Source organism: Lutjanus erythropterus, chromosome 14 (genome assembly GCF_056507025.1).
Source record: "Lutjanus erythropterus isolate fLutEry1 chromosome 14, fLutEry1.hap2, whole genome shotgun sequence".
NCBI classification, from domain to species: domain Eukaryota; kingdom Metazoa; phylum Chordata; class Actinopteri; order Lutjaniformes; family Lutjanidae; genus Lutjanus; species Lutjanus erythropterus.
In genome coordinates this window covers 12,083,664-12,100,363 of record NC_139330.1, presented here as the reverse complement: position 1 = coordinate 12,100,363, position 16,700 = coordinate 12,083,664, and the positions used below count along the sequence as shown (strand labels likewise).

Below are 16,700 nucleotides of genomic sequence, written 5' to 3'. Positions count from 1 at the left end.
GTTCAAGAGTGAGCAGGAAAAAAAAAAAAAAAGTCCAACAAAGGCAAGTTGTAGAATTAGTTGATGACAGTGTGAGTCAAACACTGAACTGCGTTCAACATCTTCAACATCCAGTCGACCATGGAGCGGGGATTACCCTGTCGGACATCACTCTGGGGACAGAAGTCACTGCTGTGGTTCTGCTCTCTTCTGTTGTACACAGCTGCAGGTAAGCACGAAAATAACAACAACAGCTCGTACATTATGACCTCTGCAGAGGTTATGTTAAACAGGCGCGTCCAACTGGCCAACGGGCGTGTTTGAACTTGTTGACAACTTTCTTTTAGTGACAAACCCAGTGACTGAATTCGGTAAAGAGGAAGAGAGATTTTTGTTTTCCGCACGCGACGAAAAGTCTATTTCACGAGCACGAAAACGTTTAAAGCATCCAGGTCATCAGTTGACTACCAGCAGGAAGATAAAGTGATGTGATATGAAGATGACAGACTTAGTATAGACTGTAACTTCAGCCTGTTTCACAGCCTACCAGTTTCTGTATTTTTTCCAAACTCGGGCAGCCCAAAACTTTTGTTTTCCTTTGTACTAACAACCCACAAAATGTGCGTGTAGGTGGACCAGGAACTTGATGTGAACCACAGACTCACATTGCATATTTTTTTTTCAGAAACAGTTGCAGAAATTTCTGTTTATTTCGTATTATTTTTTATTTTACGGCGTAGATGCATGGATGTGTAGAGAATCCAAAGTTTTTCGGACTTTTGCTGCTGTTGTTTTGAGACAGAACATCTGGTGTGAAGCTGTTTTATAGCCACTCCCAAGGGATGTAGCGCGTAAACCCACCTTATACTAACTTTTTACAACATAGCCGCAAATTGAACAGTGGCTGCCGATGTTTCGAAACCGAGTCTTAAAATACCCCAAAATATACATTTAATGCCCAAGACGTGACATAAAACGTCATTAGGGGAAACATTCCTGGGCTTTGCGTGTATGGTGACCTGTGCATCCAGCATTTCATCCCCTCACTGAACCAGTTATTGCTACGGTTTCACAAAAAAAAAAAAAATCAGTGTGTGATCATCTGTAATCAAAATGCAGGGATTTTCTTATTTGTCGAGGACTTTGGCATTGCTTGAAGTTAAGGGAACTGACGCTGGAGGAGACGGGAAGCAGCTGTTGCCTCCGGGGTGCAGGGTGCTTCACTTCAAACGAGGCTGAATCCTCGCAGAGGTTATCAGTTTTCGGCTTTAGGATTTTACTCTGTTTGGATAAGATCACACGTTAAGTCCGTCAAAGGCAACTAGAGATGTTTACTGAACTTTGAGGCTGATCAACCCTGGACAAAAATCTTTACACATGTCGCTTATAGAACATGTTTGTATTTCAAATGTTTCCAGATAATAAACCAAGTGCATTTCCCAGCCCGTGTCTTTATATATATTTAGTGTTTGGATCCATTTATGCAGGCCTATAAAACTCAAAAGGCTCTAATAAAAGACTTACAAGGCCAAAGTCTAACTTTAGGGCTGTGGTGCCCTCCCTTCAGCCCTGTTGTGTCTCCTTTGTTTGGAAGTTTCCTTCCTCTCAGCCTGTGATGAAAACAGCTGTTTGTGCCAGCGCCAATAATGGGTTTCTCCTCCACAAAACATGACCTGAGATAAACAGAGAGAGCAATAATCAGCGGCTCTTTTCCCCTCAGACGAGATAAGCATTTAGCTCCCCATGCCGGACAATGGCACTGTGAAAAAAAATGGTCAATAAACGCCACAGGATGTGAGCACTCTACTTTCTCCTCCTGTTGTGACAGAGCTTGTGTCGTGCATTGATCTCCTGTCCTAAATGAATAAGTCATTATTAGGGTGGCAGCGATTAAAAATGCTTTCCTGGGTCGATCTCATTGACAAGGACAGGTCTGACCCAACGAAACTGAAAAAAAATTAGTTCCCTAGGCCTGGCACCAGGGATATACAGTTGACACACAGCACATGTGTGTGGGTGCACACCGCATGTGCTTGAGTAATAAGAAGATAATGGAGGAGGGGGAGCTCCCATATTCTTCTGTGATTTTTTCGGGTATCACACAGGTCTGTCAGATATTCAGAGTTGAAATATTAGTTGTTGATATTCAATATACAGCGAGAATGACTGACAAAAAAAATCCCCACGCACCAGCAGCTGTCATAGTTCTGGTAAAGATGTGTCTCCCACACTGGTTATTCACAGAACCACCCAAGGATGCAGCATTGACCGTCAATGATAGAGCCTTGACTGACTGTGCTTCAAGTCACAACAACAAAAACAGCAACCTAATGGTTGGTAAAGATCTAAAATATTTAGAGGGACAGTTCACCTCAAAATCATATATATATATTTATACATGTATATCTTTCTCCTGGCCTCTAGTGCTGGTTATCCATCTAGACTGTTTTGGTGTGAGTGGCAAAGTTTTGGAGATATCAGCCATAGAGGCGTCTGCCTTCTCTTGATATGTAAGTGACAACATACAGTTAGCTTATCATTACAGTGGAATAAACCCAGACAGGATGACACAGGTCTTGACTCACCCTAGAAGGGTTTTATTTGCAATTATGACCTGCTCACTGTACATTATGTTGCTTATTACACGTTAACATACCAAAAAAATCAATAGTTTGACAAAAACATTCATTTTAAAATGGATTTTTATGGTTTGAAAATGTTTTCTTGCTCTTCCAGAGTCTATGATCAGCAGGGCATCCATAGAAATGATCTGTTCTTCATAGCAGCGGTCTGTTACACATAGCAACAATCTGATATACACAAATAACAGGCCAGAATGCTCTAATTGACTCAATCAGAAGTGAGTATTTAACAAAGCCATGTGATAAAATTGGGACTGAATTACACCTGACATTTGAAAAAAAAAAAATCAACACCAGTGTCTCTTTCCAAAAATCATGAACCAGTTACTCAAGATAATCCACAGACATTGTTAGGTGCAATTTTGTGTAGGAACTACTTTCTTTCTAGTAGCAGGAAAGTAGGTCCAGTAGATTCCACTGTATAAAGAAAATAGTTCCAACATGAAAATTCTTACAACAAGGCCTGTGGATTATCTTGAGTAATCAGGTCATGATTTCTGGAAAGAAAGTTTGTCAAAAACATTTTTTTGTACTTTGAGCAATATGGCAAATATCTCCAAAACTCAACAAGTCACACAAAAACAAACTAAATAATAGCACTACAGGCATGAAGAAGTTGCTGTTTGTGTTGCTGCAACTGGAAGCAGAGCAGTTTAAAACTATGTATTTTAAAGTGGAAAGCAGAAATGACCCAAAAAAGTCCTTCAAAAAAGGCAGCAGGCAAACCAGTTGATAATAATTAAACCATTTTGCCAAAATTGTGTAATAATTGCACTTTAACTGTTTCAACAGTTTAAAAAGACCCATTTATGCTTTCAAAATGACATTTCAGCAGCAGTTACGTGAAAATAAAGGATGTCGTAATGATGTTGTAAATGTGTTTATGAAACTGTCATTACGTAACCCTGTAACGTAAGCTTAACGCGTGAGATAAATTTAGAGGAAGCACACTATTTTAATAGCATGTCTTGTACAAACAAGTTGATCTCAAACTGGCTCACAGTGTAACAAAAAGACACAGCAAATGACTATAATTAAATGTCATGGAACCCTGAACATGGCGATCTGCATCGCTGACCCATAACCACTTCCTTATATGAGTGGGTAGTCTATAGTGCCACATTTTAACACTTCCTGTTGCTGAAAAGATCCTTATAATGCATCTGTTTGTGGTGCTAGAAGCATCAACTGAAACTGTGTGTGTGTGTGTGTGGAGGGGCTAATCTGGGATTCTGCTGGTTTCATTATTACTCTGTAATGGGTTGGATAATCATTACCATTACAGAAGGTGTGAAAAAGGGTGGAGTGTTAGGTGTGTGTGTGGGAGGAGAAGTAGTTTGTGTCGTACAAACACAGGTAGAGAACTCATCCCAGTAAAAGGAAACCAGATTTACCAGTAGGTCATGTTGTGTAGCCTCGGCTGCATCTTGCGGCATCTCAGTAAAGGAATAAAAATGCTCTTGCAATAGTAGTTCAAATAGTTAAACTTGGGGCAATTTCAGCAGGTATGAAGGCATGTTTAATTAATTCACACAGGCTATGCTGCATGTCTGAATGTAAGAAAGCTGTCAGAGGCAACATGTCCCAAACAGGTGGCATTCAGGCTTAAAACAAAGGAGGGCCTGTTTCTGGGCCCTGAGGGGCTATCAGGATCCTGAGAACAGAGATCAGAGAAGGAAACTTAGATCTATAATGGAGCCAAAACACAGATGTCTGGTGTACAGAAATGACAGAAATCCTGTCTGTACCAGACAAAGGGCAAAGCGTGCCGTATGTTTTTACCTGTTTGCAACCACACCAACACAGCTCAGATACCCAGTTGGCACCTAACATGCTTTACAAATTCATGTTCATTGTCTCTAAAACTATTATAGAAAAGTCTGGTCTTGTCAGTAAGCATTCCTGAAATATATCTAATGTGTATAATCGTGTTTCCCAGCTGGCAACCCTGTATTAAAGGGATAGTTTTGGATTATCTGAATTGGAGTTGTATGAGGTACTTATAATAGTTAGTGCATTACCTACAGCAGATGACAGCTGGCAAACTCTCAGTGTGGGGAAGTGGCAGGCGTCTCGGTGTAGGAGGCTAAGCAGTGTCCTGCTTTGGACACAGTCAGCAGAAAAACATATTTTAGCCACTTAAAAAAGGCTGACCTGAAAAAGTAAAAATCAGTTTCAGTGTGAGCTGCACTGGGTTGCTGCTCTACGGCCGCCTCGATCGGTTGGTTTGTCTGTGCTGTTGTGTGACTCTGATGAATCCAAATGAATCTTTTAAAACACAGAGGTCATACAATACCACAAGGAAACGCACAGATTGGGGCAGCGGTAGACCAGCAACTCCCCTGTTCTGCAAGATAAAATGAATGATGTCACCCAACGTGTCTGGTTGAGTGTGAGAGAGTAATATTTGGCCTATATAAGTTGTGGTTTCCTGTCATACAAGCCATCTACTGTAGGTAAAACACTCTATCGATAAGTATCTCATACAACGCCACTTCAACTAATTAGAAGTATCCCTTTAATAATTATCTGGCTTCCAATCAGGCAAAAGTTAGACTTTCACATGTGTGAAATATATTTTATAACAGAGGCTCTCACTCCTCTGACAGAAATCCATCTCGGCTAGTGTAACTGGGGTTAGAGTTGTCAAAAAGCAGGTCAGGGAAGAAGGCAGGGCGGGGTGTGAAACAGGAGCAGAGAAGGGCTTCCCCTCTCATTGTCCTACCAGGCAGGCAGGAACCGCCGTGGGGGCAACAGTTTCACTTTAATCACCCTCCCTGGTCTTCCTATTGCTTTTCCCTTGCACACAATGGCTCATCCACAGTTCAGTGACACACACAGGAACATGGCACGTACCTCACACACACTGGGTGACACCTACACAGGATGTGGAAATACTGAATATACAAACATGCACAGCTAATCAAAAAGCAAAGGTCGCTGGCCGGTCGGCTACTGTATTTCCACTCCAGCAGAGTGTAAACCAGCCACTTACCACCAGTATTGACATTTAGACTAAAACAACTCATGTGCTTCCTCAATTATGTTCTGTTGCATCTGCTGCCCCTTCAGGAAAGTAGTGGTAGTGCACAAAAACAGCCAATAATTAGTTCATGGTTAAATCTACAGTAAATCACACAAAGCTGCAGCAGCTTGTTGCAGTCTAATCTCTGATGTAAAAGCATGTGCTCTGTCTTTGACGGCAGATGGAGAACACCTGCTGTGACATCATTACTGATTGGGGTGTGGGTGCAACCTGCTTGAATTTTCATGCCATAAAGAGCCACACAGCAGCAGCTGTAGCCCTTCAAATTCAGTTTTAAGTAGTAAGGAGTCAGACGGGAGGAGGAGCGGGAGGAGGGGGTTAGCGTTGGCACGCCTAGACAACTCAGGAAGGAAGTCCACTCCTCACATCCCGGCACCGACCAGTCACCCTCTGAGTGGTAATCTCTTATCAATGGTGCCACTGCAATAACACACACTTGCATGCATGCTCCTCTTTCGCTGCAGTCCACCCCCACATGGTATGATGCACATGCAAGCTTTCCTGTCTTTGCACCGCTGAGTATTCTAGGATGCCAAACCACACCACAACCTGTTGCAGACAATGGAGGGTAATGATCTATTTAAGCAGGGACAACCAGAGTGAAAGAGTTGTTCTGTTGTTTAAAATGCTATATATGCTGATGCTGCACTATGGCTGTGTAATGTGGCTTCACACTGCTTAGCTTGAGAATATGTTATTATTGTTGTGTTATTACAATGAAATAATCATTGAGAGCACACATTAAAGAGCTGTGTATTCGTGCTCTGCTGCACTACAGAAGTTAGAACAGGATGTGGGTGAGCAGCATTTGAGATGGAGAAGTATGTAAAGAAACAGCTGTTTGGTTTCCTGAGTGTACTTAAAAGGTATGTGCTGAGTCTTCTGAGAATTAAAGGGCTACTTCACTGCAGTGTCTGGGTAATGGTACCACACAGCAGTAGCTGTCAGTGGTCAGCAGCAAATGTCAAATGAGGTCTTGTATATATTGGCTAGTATCTCTCTTCTGAGAAGAACATGCAATTTAATTCCCACAGGAGGTTAGTATATTTACTTTAGCCAGGACACTCTGTACTATCGCTAACCACAATAGCAATATACAGAAGAGGAAACAAACTGCTAACCAAAAAAGCACAAAACCAGGAAGTATGTAGTGTGCGGAAGTAGGTTATGGAAACGTGTTGGACTTAAGATCCATGTTGAGATTAGTAGTTGCTAAAATTAGTTTTTGCTCTCTGGTTATTTGTGTAATGACTGGCAGTGTCAGGGAGGAACTTCATACCAATAAACTTCACCTATGATTTACATTTGATTATTACATGGCTTTCTTAAATACTCCACTCTGATTGGTCAGTTAGGGCATCCTAAGGTCACAGTACGTTGCCATGTATAACAAACTATTGCTATGAAGAGCAGACTGTCGCTATCCATAAAATAATTTAAAAACCATGTAATATGTGGAATAATGTTCAGTGAGCATGTCGTCGTTCTAAAATAGAGCCCTTCAGGATGTATCATCCTGTTCCTCTTAGGGTTTATTTCATAATAATGATCTGATCACTGTGCTTTATCCCTTACATGCTAAACTATAAGACTTCAATGAACAGTTATTTTCATTGTCAATTAATCTGTTATTTTCTCGAGTAACTGATTAGTTGTTCAGTGAATAAAAATAATGATAATGATCAGTGTTTCCCAAAATCCAAGATCATGTCAGCAAATGTCTTTGTACACAACCAAAAAGATATTCAGTTTACTGTCATAAATGAGTAAAGAATTTTGACTCTTTAAAAATTACCCAGAACTATAAATCAGCTATCCAGACAACTGGTGATTAATTTAATAATTAATCAATAATCAGTTCATTGTTGTAGGTCTAGTGAACTGCGACTTAGCAAACAATTTCCTTTTTGAATATATTATCTTATGATATCAGGGCTATACATTTACAAAACCTTACCACATATCCAAATTAAAGATAGCTGGATCTAAATATTACTATTAAAATGTTGATGTTTGCTTTCGCTGTTTAACCTTTTGTCCTTGTTAGATGTAAAGTTTCATGAAGTTTCTTAATATAAATCTCCTGGATTTGTGCCATTGCCTCCAGAGTAAACTTGTGACAAACATGTGACTGTTCTACTAAATATACTCCCTTCTTTCCTCTGGTTTTCCTTTGTCATCTGTAATATATAGAGAGGGGATTTCTATGGCATACAAATCCTGGGTTGGCAGACTTAAACCCTAACCGCAGCCAAAACCCAAAACTTTATCATCGTAATTTACAGCCTTTGATTGGGAGAGCTTGTTTGCGAAGGTTTACATCCAGTGAGGAAGGGCTGTCTGAAAGGTCTAAATCAGGTTCACTGAATTACTAAAGTTGGTAAAAAAAAAAAACCAGTTACATATGTTAACTACAATTGTACTTGTCTTTTCTCTCTAGCTAAAGGGATGTCCCACTCCCACTCCACCATCAGCGTTTCAGCCCCCCACCTGTACTACACCTGTCCCGAGGGAACAACTGCTAAACTGGTGTGTAACCAGCGAGGTGCTGCCTTGCACCCCACCGATGTTTTGAGGCGCAGCTGGCTTTTCACGCCCCACAGCGACCAGCACTGCACACCAAGGATGGGCCCACGCCAAGCTACCCATGGTGGTCATCCCCATGTCAACCACAGCACGCAGCCAGGGTTGCAATTCGGATCTGCTGAGCATGAATTCTGGGTGGTTCTACAGAACGTGACCCACGCCGACCAGGGTCGCTACTGCTGTATGGTCCTAGACATCGAGAAGGATCATAACCACGCTACCCTCGTGCAGAGACCCCACAGCCACATTGTTCTCCAAGTTACACCACGTAAGGACATCAAATGTATGGGTGTGAATGTGCTGTGAGCTAACACATATGTTAGCACATGGTAAACTGGCATGGGAATAGAGCTGTCACAACACCAGAAGTTTAAACTTTGATGCAATACTAGTTAAAAATATATATATACTCGGTACCTCTTTTGATACCACGGCAAAAAGAAAAAAGTTCTAGGCACACAAATCCTAAAAATAGGATAAATTCTGGATAAAAACAGCTTTCTCACAGAGTTGGTACAGAATAAAATCACTGACCACTGAACAGAGGTCGTGATTGAGCACTTCAGTCATTTTTTAAATAGCTTCACTACTTGTTGCTTAAAGTGCACAGAGACATCAGTATTTGTATCTGTTGAGCCAAAAAAATTATTTGAGTCTGTATTTGTATTCAGATGGAAGACGGGAAGTGGGTGGGTTTATACCAGAAGTCACATTGAATTGGGGAAATTTTGTATTTTCTAACCTAATATTCATTGGCATTGGAATTGTGCCTAAAGGATCAAAATTATTTAATATATAATTAATTATGAAATATATTTACCAAATCATCACTATACTTTTCATCTCTCTCTTTATTTTTTAGCTTAATTAATTATGAACTGTCCACCACCTCCCCTTTAAATGGAGGATATTGAAAAATCAGAAACTGAAAAAAATGTTTTATAAAATCGAAAGATACTGCTTTGCATTAAGTCTGTGATTGATTTAGGTAGATGCAACTTAATCATGGACCAGACCTTTTCCTAATAATAATGAGTAACTTTGGACAGAAGAAATATCTGTTTCAGCACATTATCTGTGTTTTCCTGAATAAGGTATTCAATATATATAATACTCTAATTAACAGATATTGTATCTTTTTGAGCATATGGTATTGAAAAGGTATGAGATAACTATTGTAACTTCAAGATCCATTGTGTCTTTTGCAAAATTGCTAAGTAGGACAGGATCATAATGTGGTCTATGAGTGCTCATTGCGGTCTATGACTGTGCATAAATGTCAAATGTTGAGGTGAATGGCAGCTGCTGCACTCAGATAGAAACCCAAACCAGTTGCAGGTCATGATGTATTATATGTGAGAAACCATGTGCTTTGTTCTCTCTTTTCAGGGAGAAATGGATCTCAAGAATGTACCGTCTGGGATCCCGCGCCACCTGGAGGTATGTCACCTTATTCAAGCCTTCGTAGCCATTGGATGACTGGCCAGTTACGGTGTTTATTTAACTCTCAGTCTGTTGCTTCCTCAGGCTCGGTGCCAGTGGCCCTGGCCGTAGCGGCCTGCATCTTGGCTCTGCTGTCTCTGCCTCTCATTCTGGTGCTCGTGTACAAACAGAGGCAGAACTCCCAGTCGAGCAGACGTATGTATCACTGATACGCACAAACAAGCGCGCACACGTTCATTTCCATGTCCACGCTATGGGTCAAATATAAATCTGTCACACTGGGGGTCCCCCGTAGTGTTTTGTCTGACACATATTTCCTGTCAGCGAGGTGGATTAACTGTATTTCACACAGTAGGAAACACATTCACACTCTGTCTGAAGTGTTCCGCTCTGTTTCAATTCACTTACAATGGCCCATTTCCCGCTTCCTCTCTCCCAGGTGCACAAGAGCTGGTGAGGATGGACAGGTACGTTTTCCCACAGTCTGTCAGGCAGCTGGTTACACAGACCAGCTTCACAGCTGCTCTTTAGAATAATAATACCACGTGCATGGATATTCTACTGTGCATGACCACAACATTTCTCACACAATAGATGCCTTCAGCCAAACAAGCTGATCAAACCAAAACATTGTGGATGATTCCTATGAACTTTTGTTTGCTAAAGATTTACTGAGAGCTTTAAAACGGTGATAAGTCTTGACTAAATGCATTTGGGGTCTTTATTACTGTACAATAGGGGTGTGACAATTTCAATTGATCAGACTGAGCTTTCAATTTCAATAACTGGCGCAGTGAAGGCTGTGCATTGATGTCACTTGTGTGATGGTTAAAAAAAAAAAGGTTTTAAATAAAAAAAAAATCAAAATGTGACCTTAAAATTCAAAGTCAAATTGAATGAGTTTGGAGAGTTGTGACACCCCTGCTGTACTGGTATCATTATTTTCTCTGTTGTGCGCCCCTGGAATGTATTTTGAGGGGAATCTGTTGGATTGCTTTATGGCACAAAGGGAGATAGTTTTATGGCTCTGTCATTAAATCAAGTGCACACAGCCTACTGCTCCCCATTACAGTGTAATATTTAATGTTCATTAAAGTGATAAAGGCCTGATTACTGCTAGAATACAAGAGTGACGGACATAAAGCTTTTAAACATCTTGAGTAACAGATGAGTGTTGAAACAGTTTGCTCGGTCATATCAGTAACATCTTACTCATCTGGATTCTTCTCTTTCTTGTGTGCGTGCGTACGTGTGTGTGTCCAGCGAGGCTCTTGGCCACGAGAACCCCGTGTTTCTTGGCGGATCACCACAGAGTAAGACCCGCACCGTGTCTCAGATCATGACCAGGCAAGCCTCAGAGACAGGACGCCACCTGTTGTCTGAGCCAGGAACCCCCCTCAGCCCTCCTGCACATGGGGACGTATTCTTTCCAGTAGAAGGTAGGAGACACACACACACACACACACACACACACACACACACAAAACTGAACATCCTGACAACACAACAGCAACTCACACTAAAAAAGAAGAAAAATGCTGAATCTATCAGCTCAGACTGGGACAGACTTTTATCTGTGCTGTAGAATTTACATTCAGTGTGTTGAATGTTGTCAAATCTTGTCACAGCCCAGTAAATTTTTCCTCCTTTTTTTTGTTGTTAATGTTTTTTTTCTCATTTATTTGTGAATGTGGTCCTCGGAAAAATTTCAGAATTGGGCCTTCAGTCACAAAAGTTTGAGAACCCCTGGGTTAGATCATAGACGTATATACGTGGACGCTGCATTGACGGCTTCAACCTTTTGCTGCAGGACGTCAACATCGCTGTAATATTGGTCCAGACAAGCCTGGTGTTACAACAAATACAATTAAACTGGGGTGCAGTGATTTTCCTGGACATAAAGCCCTACAACATTTACATTTCTCAACCAATATTAATGAGCCATGTTATATTCAAAGGGTTATTATCTACATAGCACATGAAAAAAGTTTTTTTTAAAACTTAGTCTATGTGAAAATAAAAAGACTAATTGAAATTGGTTGATAAATATAAATGCTTTGGTGCATTTTATCCAGAAAATGCTGCTCCCCTGTTTACATGTATTTGTTTTCAGACCAGACGTGCCAACGTTGACGTATTGCAGCGACAGACGGAGGTCGTCAGAGTGGAATCTATGCGCACAGGGTTTATTCAGCTTTTCCAAAGTCTAATTCAAATATTTTCAAGAATTTTCAAGGTGCATTTTCAAGCTTTTTTAGCACCTTACAGCTGTGGTAAATTACATATTTATATACATTTACTCAAAATGATTATTTCTCTTCATCACATTAAACCGTCTGTTGGTTAAACGAACCAAAATTCATTCATGACAGCATTATACAGAAGGGTGACAAAGTAAAAGAACATGACAGAGTTTCAGGTTTCAAAATGTGTCACCTGTCTATAAGTAGACTTCCTAAATAACCTGGTTGAGCCAATATCCATATCACTGTATTTCTAAATCTTTAAAGATATTCAGGCAGGTAGTGATTTCCATTCAAGCACCCTGAAAACACTTGAATTTTAAGATGCTTCCAAGGATTTCCAGCACCTGTACAAACCCCTCATCCAGTATATATATGTCTATTATCTAACTCACTCTCCATGGTGTCCAGCTTTTGCCCCTTTGCCCGACTCAAACGTCTCTCTAATCAGCACCATAACACAAAGAAATCTGAGTACGAGCTATCTCACCTGAACATTTTCAGATAAGGAATGTGTGTCCTGTATCTATTGTCAGGTCATGCCTCATGGACAACACTGTGAATGCATAAACCTGACCCACTTCTCATTCACATGTGATGCTCAAATTATGTGCAAAAGTACTTGAGTAGTGTCACGAAACAGTATTGCACAAGGACATAGTTCGGGGAATATTTCAAAATGTACAGTCAGTATGGTAAAAAGACTGATGCAATCAAAGTATAACTATGCCTTTTTTGTACTTCTGCTGAAACATCCTGCGTGTAGGAGTAGTGCCGGCGGAAAGATGCTCACATTCTTGTGCAAAGCCTGCACGCTCACACTCAAAACAGCTGGTTTGGGTCTGTGATGTGAAAAAAGTATTCAGCGTAGGGAGTTTAATTTCTCTCCCCCACACAACCGAAACCAGCTCCTTATGCTGTCATCATCTGAATTCTTCTCTTGCCTCGCTCGCAAGTCATTCTCCACCCATCAGCACTCTCATTTAACACTAATGGCCCCTTCAGCCGTTCTCTGCGACTCAACTTGAAATAATACTGAAACATTAGTTACGGTGAAGGGGTTCAATCCTGAGTGTTTTTCTACCGATTCCCGGGGCACCTGCAGACATTCCAGGCATACTGAGCTGGATTGCCCCGTTTCCTGGCAGCACAGTCGATGATGGTACAGTGGGAAGGACAGAAGCAGACTTACTGAAAATCTTCTCTAAACCATCACATATGTCATTTTCTATCATCTTAAACACACTCAGAAAGACACACTGGAGTTTGTCCATTGACAGCACACAGTGAGAAGTGACAAGCATAAATATAAGGTGAATCTAGGCCATCCTCACTGAATGAGTCCTAATTGAGATGCTGCAGTTTTGCCCTATGTGCCCAAATAGATTTCTGGTAACAGCTAAAAGTGCTGATAGTGTGAAAGAAGTGACAGATGGAAACTTCTGTTGGTTGATGGTATCTCAGATTACAGCCACGTTTCTCCTCTAGAGAGAGTCACAAATATTGACAAAACTATCAAAAATGCAAGAAAAAAACCCCCAAACCATATCTTATAAATTTCTCAAGGTGGATTTTCTCTGCTTGGGCTCATTTCCCTCAATGTTTGACAGAAGCTATGCAGAATACACGGCCTGGTTTAGGGTTTCATGTTACGTGGATAAAAGCCACACTTCAGCTTTCTTCTTCGTGTTTTTTGGCCCGCTGACCTACAGCCGTGCGGAATCTAACTAGCAGCAGTTCCCTCTTATCTTAAACATGTCGCAACTGAGACTTGAGGCTTCATTGTTCCCTTTTTAATGGGTTTCCACTGAAACACGTCTTATTCTGAGAAAATCTATCAGACAGTTTGCGCTTACACCGCTCTGTGGGGTGGGAGGTTCGGAAAAAGAAAGCAGCGGTGTCTCTTGATAAGATCTGCATGTTAGGCGTGGGGAAAAATAGATTCTTAGATGCATTGTGATTCTCTTTTGAAAGATTATGAATCAATGAAGAAAAGTTAAAAATTTAGTTTGGAGGAATTAATCGTGCCAGTGCGGAATCAGAGAGCAGTCACCACCTTTTTGAGAAGTTTTTCTGCCAGTTATTAGCCCAGGGTAAAGATTTGAACAGATGCAGAACGTTGATCAAATTCAGAATGAATCATCTAACCCAGTGGTTCCCAACTTTTTCTGGGAGGCCCCCCTCCCATTAGAAGCCAAAAAAAATAGGTCACCTTAACCCTGGACAAGGTCACACTCTATGCAAGTTGTGTTTAACTAAACTTTTTATGGATTGTTACAAATACGCCATGTTTTAAAAGTAGTCCTGCAGTGTAAATCATGTATAGAAATAAAACAGTAATTTTCCAAACACGTTGTAGCCCTCTAAATCAGAATCAAATTGAATTATGAGGTACAAAGAGATTCCCATCCCTAGTCTGCATGCTGGACAGTGCAATTTTAAATACAAACTCCCTCATATGTACTTCAATCTTTGATATAATACTAGAAAAAAAAAAAAAAAGATACCTCTTTCGATACCACAGCAAAAAGAGTCAACAAAAGTCTTAGGCAGACAAAATATTATTATTCCTTTTATTATTTTTCTTTTAATAATAACCTGCACTAAGTGCTGGTGCAGAAAAAGTCACAGATTTTGCTGCAGGACAAATTTCAGGCAGGAAAATAAAGACTGAGGTGAGGTCTTGAATGGGCAATTAGACACTATGCTTCGATAGTTTTGACAACTTTAATATCTACATTTCCACGTGCCAGCACACAGACATGAAAAGTGCACTGATGCACGTGGATTTCCAGCTATCATTTCTATGCTCTCACTGACCTGCACTGTTCTCTATTGCAGACACAATCTTCGAGTCTCCAGAGCTCGTGCAAATTTAAAAGGGGGTTGAACCCTCATCCACTCCTCTAACTGCTGATCTGGAGGACAGACCCGCAACTCTCTTCCTCTTCTCTCTGCCTCCGGATCGATGTTTTCCCTTATGAGCTGTCTCATAATAACCTCTGCTGGGATTGTCGTCTGCACATTGTCTGGACCGCAGGAGGGAACGTTTTTCAGTCAAAAACTATTTCCACCTGCAACAACAGCTGGAGGCCAAAAGCGAACTTTTGCTTCTGAGCACTTGCGTTGTGGCGGGGGCTGGGCTTGTGTGTGACGTCTGTTCTCTTTTAAACGCTGACAATGACTCATGGACCAACAGGTGCCTGATGTTTGAGAAGAACCCCAAGTGTTGAGGGTGGGGGTCTCGCCATGTGCGTGGGTAGCACCTTAAGACTAATAAAAACAGCTTATGTGGCCTCTGTGGCTACTTTCACACCTTTCATGTATGGTGCATTTACTTGTTTGGTTTGGTCAAGAAAACTAAGAAAGAAGGAAGACACATCACTATAGAACATTCTGTGCTCCAGACCTTGGCGTCAGTTCTATTGAAGTAATGGAGATGTAATGTCAATCATGCTATTTAAAACTTTTAAATTGACACGATCCATTTACTGATGGAACTGTCAAAGAAGCAATCTCCCATCCTTTGGTAACCATAAAAACATGGTATACACTTCAACGCACGAGTGTAGGGGCATAACATTACACGTCAGAAAGTGAAAAGAGCTTTAAAGGAGAAATATTTTAAGATCCTAGCACTTAAAAATAAGTACTGCATTCCAAATAGTGAATGGGAGCTGTGAACAGTTTAGCACAGGCACTTTTGCCTGCAGATATACTCAGCTGTCCTCAATGTAAAGGTAAACTCATTATCCTGAAAATAAAAGCCCATAGTTCTGAAAACACACACTCTGGAGTTGAGTTCAGTGACTGCCTGCCAGACTCCATTAACATTTTGCTCAATTTAACTGTTCTGAACATCTACTAAAAGGTTATTGATAGTTTCTCACAACTCAAACAGACCCTGACTCATTCAGCGAGCATTCGGCATTGATTTGAACTCTCGGGCAAACAAAAACAGTTATTCCAGTCCAGAATGGAAATTGTAACCACACATGCTGGCTGTAGTGTTGTTGTTGCAGAAACTGGTATTTCAGCTTAATCTCCGATTACCTATCATAGTCATTTTGCGATTTAGTGCAGTAAATATATGACATATTTCTCCTTTAAACATTGGTGTGTGCTGCTTGCGTCCTACTCTGTATAATTTGGCAGTTCATAGCATAGTTGGCACACTAACAGCAACAAACCCTCCTATTATATTACAATGAAAGACGCCTTGTTTCTGCTCAGTTTCCATCAATGTTTATGACAGAAGTGATAAATATTATTTATCAGTTGCCGTCAGTTACTGGAGTAAACTTGGTGCTGATTTTCTCTCCTTTGTTCGTGTAGCGCTGATTATGAAGGATGTCCAGTGAGCGAGTTATCTGTCAGTCAGCGTGGCATCATGTTAACACGTCTCACTTCAACTGTATTAAGTCAGTGGGGACACAGAATTAACTGTAACTAAAAGATATATAAATATATCATTTTTGAACTGAACCACAGGTGTGAAAGCAACGTGAGGCTCTCTGTCAACCCTGTCACTGTAACAAAGTGCTCGAATAGCTTCATACCAAAGGAGACTCAATCGTCAGAGAAGCCCTAATATTCTTGTACAAGTTGACAGTAATTTGTTTTTATGGCATTACACTGTTCCTCTGTGTCGTTTCCACTTGGCCTCGGCTTCATTTCTCTTCTCTTTTTCCTACCTCAGTTACTGTCAGCTCTGTTGCTCTAAATACTCTCTTTCCTTCCTGAACTCAGAATCGCAGCACT

At 40.8% G+C, this 16,700-nt stretch overlaps 2 protein-coding genes across 2 annotated transcripts in view; one reads left to right on the top strand and one right to left on the bottom strand.

The window, feature by feature from the left end:
* LOC146315242 (cadherin-23-like) overlaps positions 1 to 16,700 on the bottom strand; it is a 30,701-nt gene that overhangs the window by 4,807 nt on the left and 9,194 nt on the right. The gene's annotated exons all lie outside the window — the stretch shown is intronic.
* On the top strand, positions 2 to 15,272 carry vsir (V-set immunoregulatory receptor). Its single transcript, XM_084736429.1, has 7 exons — positions 2 to 208; positions 8,108 to 8,521; positions 9,643 to 9,693; positions 9,781 to 9,891; positions 10,136 to 10,163; positions 10,960 to 11,135; positions 14,781 to 15,272. The coding sequence occupies exons 1-7, from the start codon at positions 121 to 123 to the stop codon at positions 14,816 to 14,818; spliced, it is 906 nt and encodes a 301-aa protein (XP_084592555.1). The 5' UTR covers positions 2 to 120; the 3' UTR covers positions 14,819 to 15,272.

Excerpts from the sequence above, each read along its gene's own strand:
- vsir (XM_084736429.1), top strand. The coding sequence starts at position 121 with ATGGAGCGGGGATTACCCTGTCGGACATCACTCTGGGGACAGAAGTCA. Across the intron at positions 209-8,107 it reads TCTGTTGTACACAGCTGCAG|CTAAAGGGATGTCCCACTCC; the intron begins GTAAGCACGAAA and ends TTTTCTCTCTAG. Across the intron at positions 10,164-10,959 it reads GAGCTGGTGAGGATGGACAG|CGAGGCTCTTGGCCACGAGA; the intron begins GTACGTTTTCCC and ends GTGTGTGTCCAG.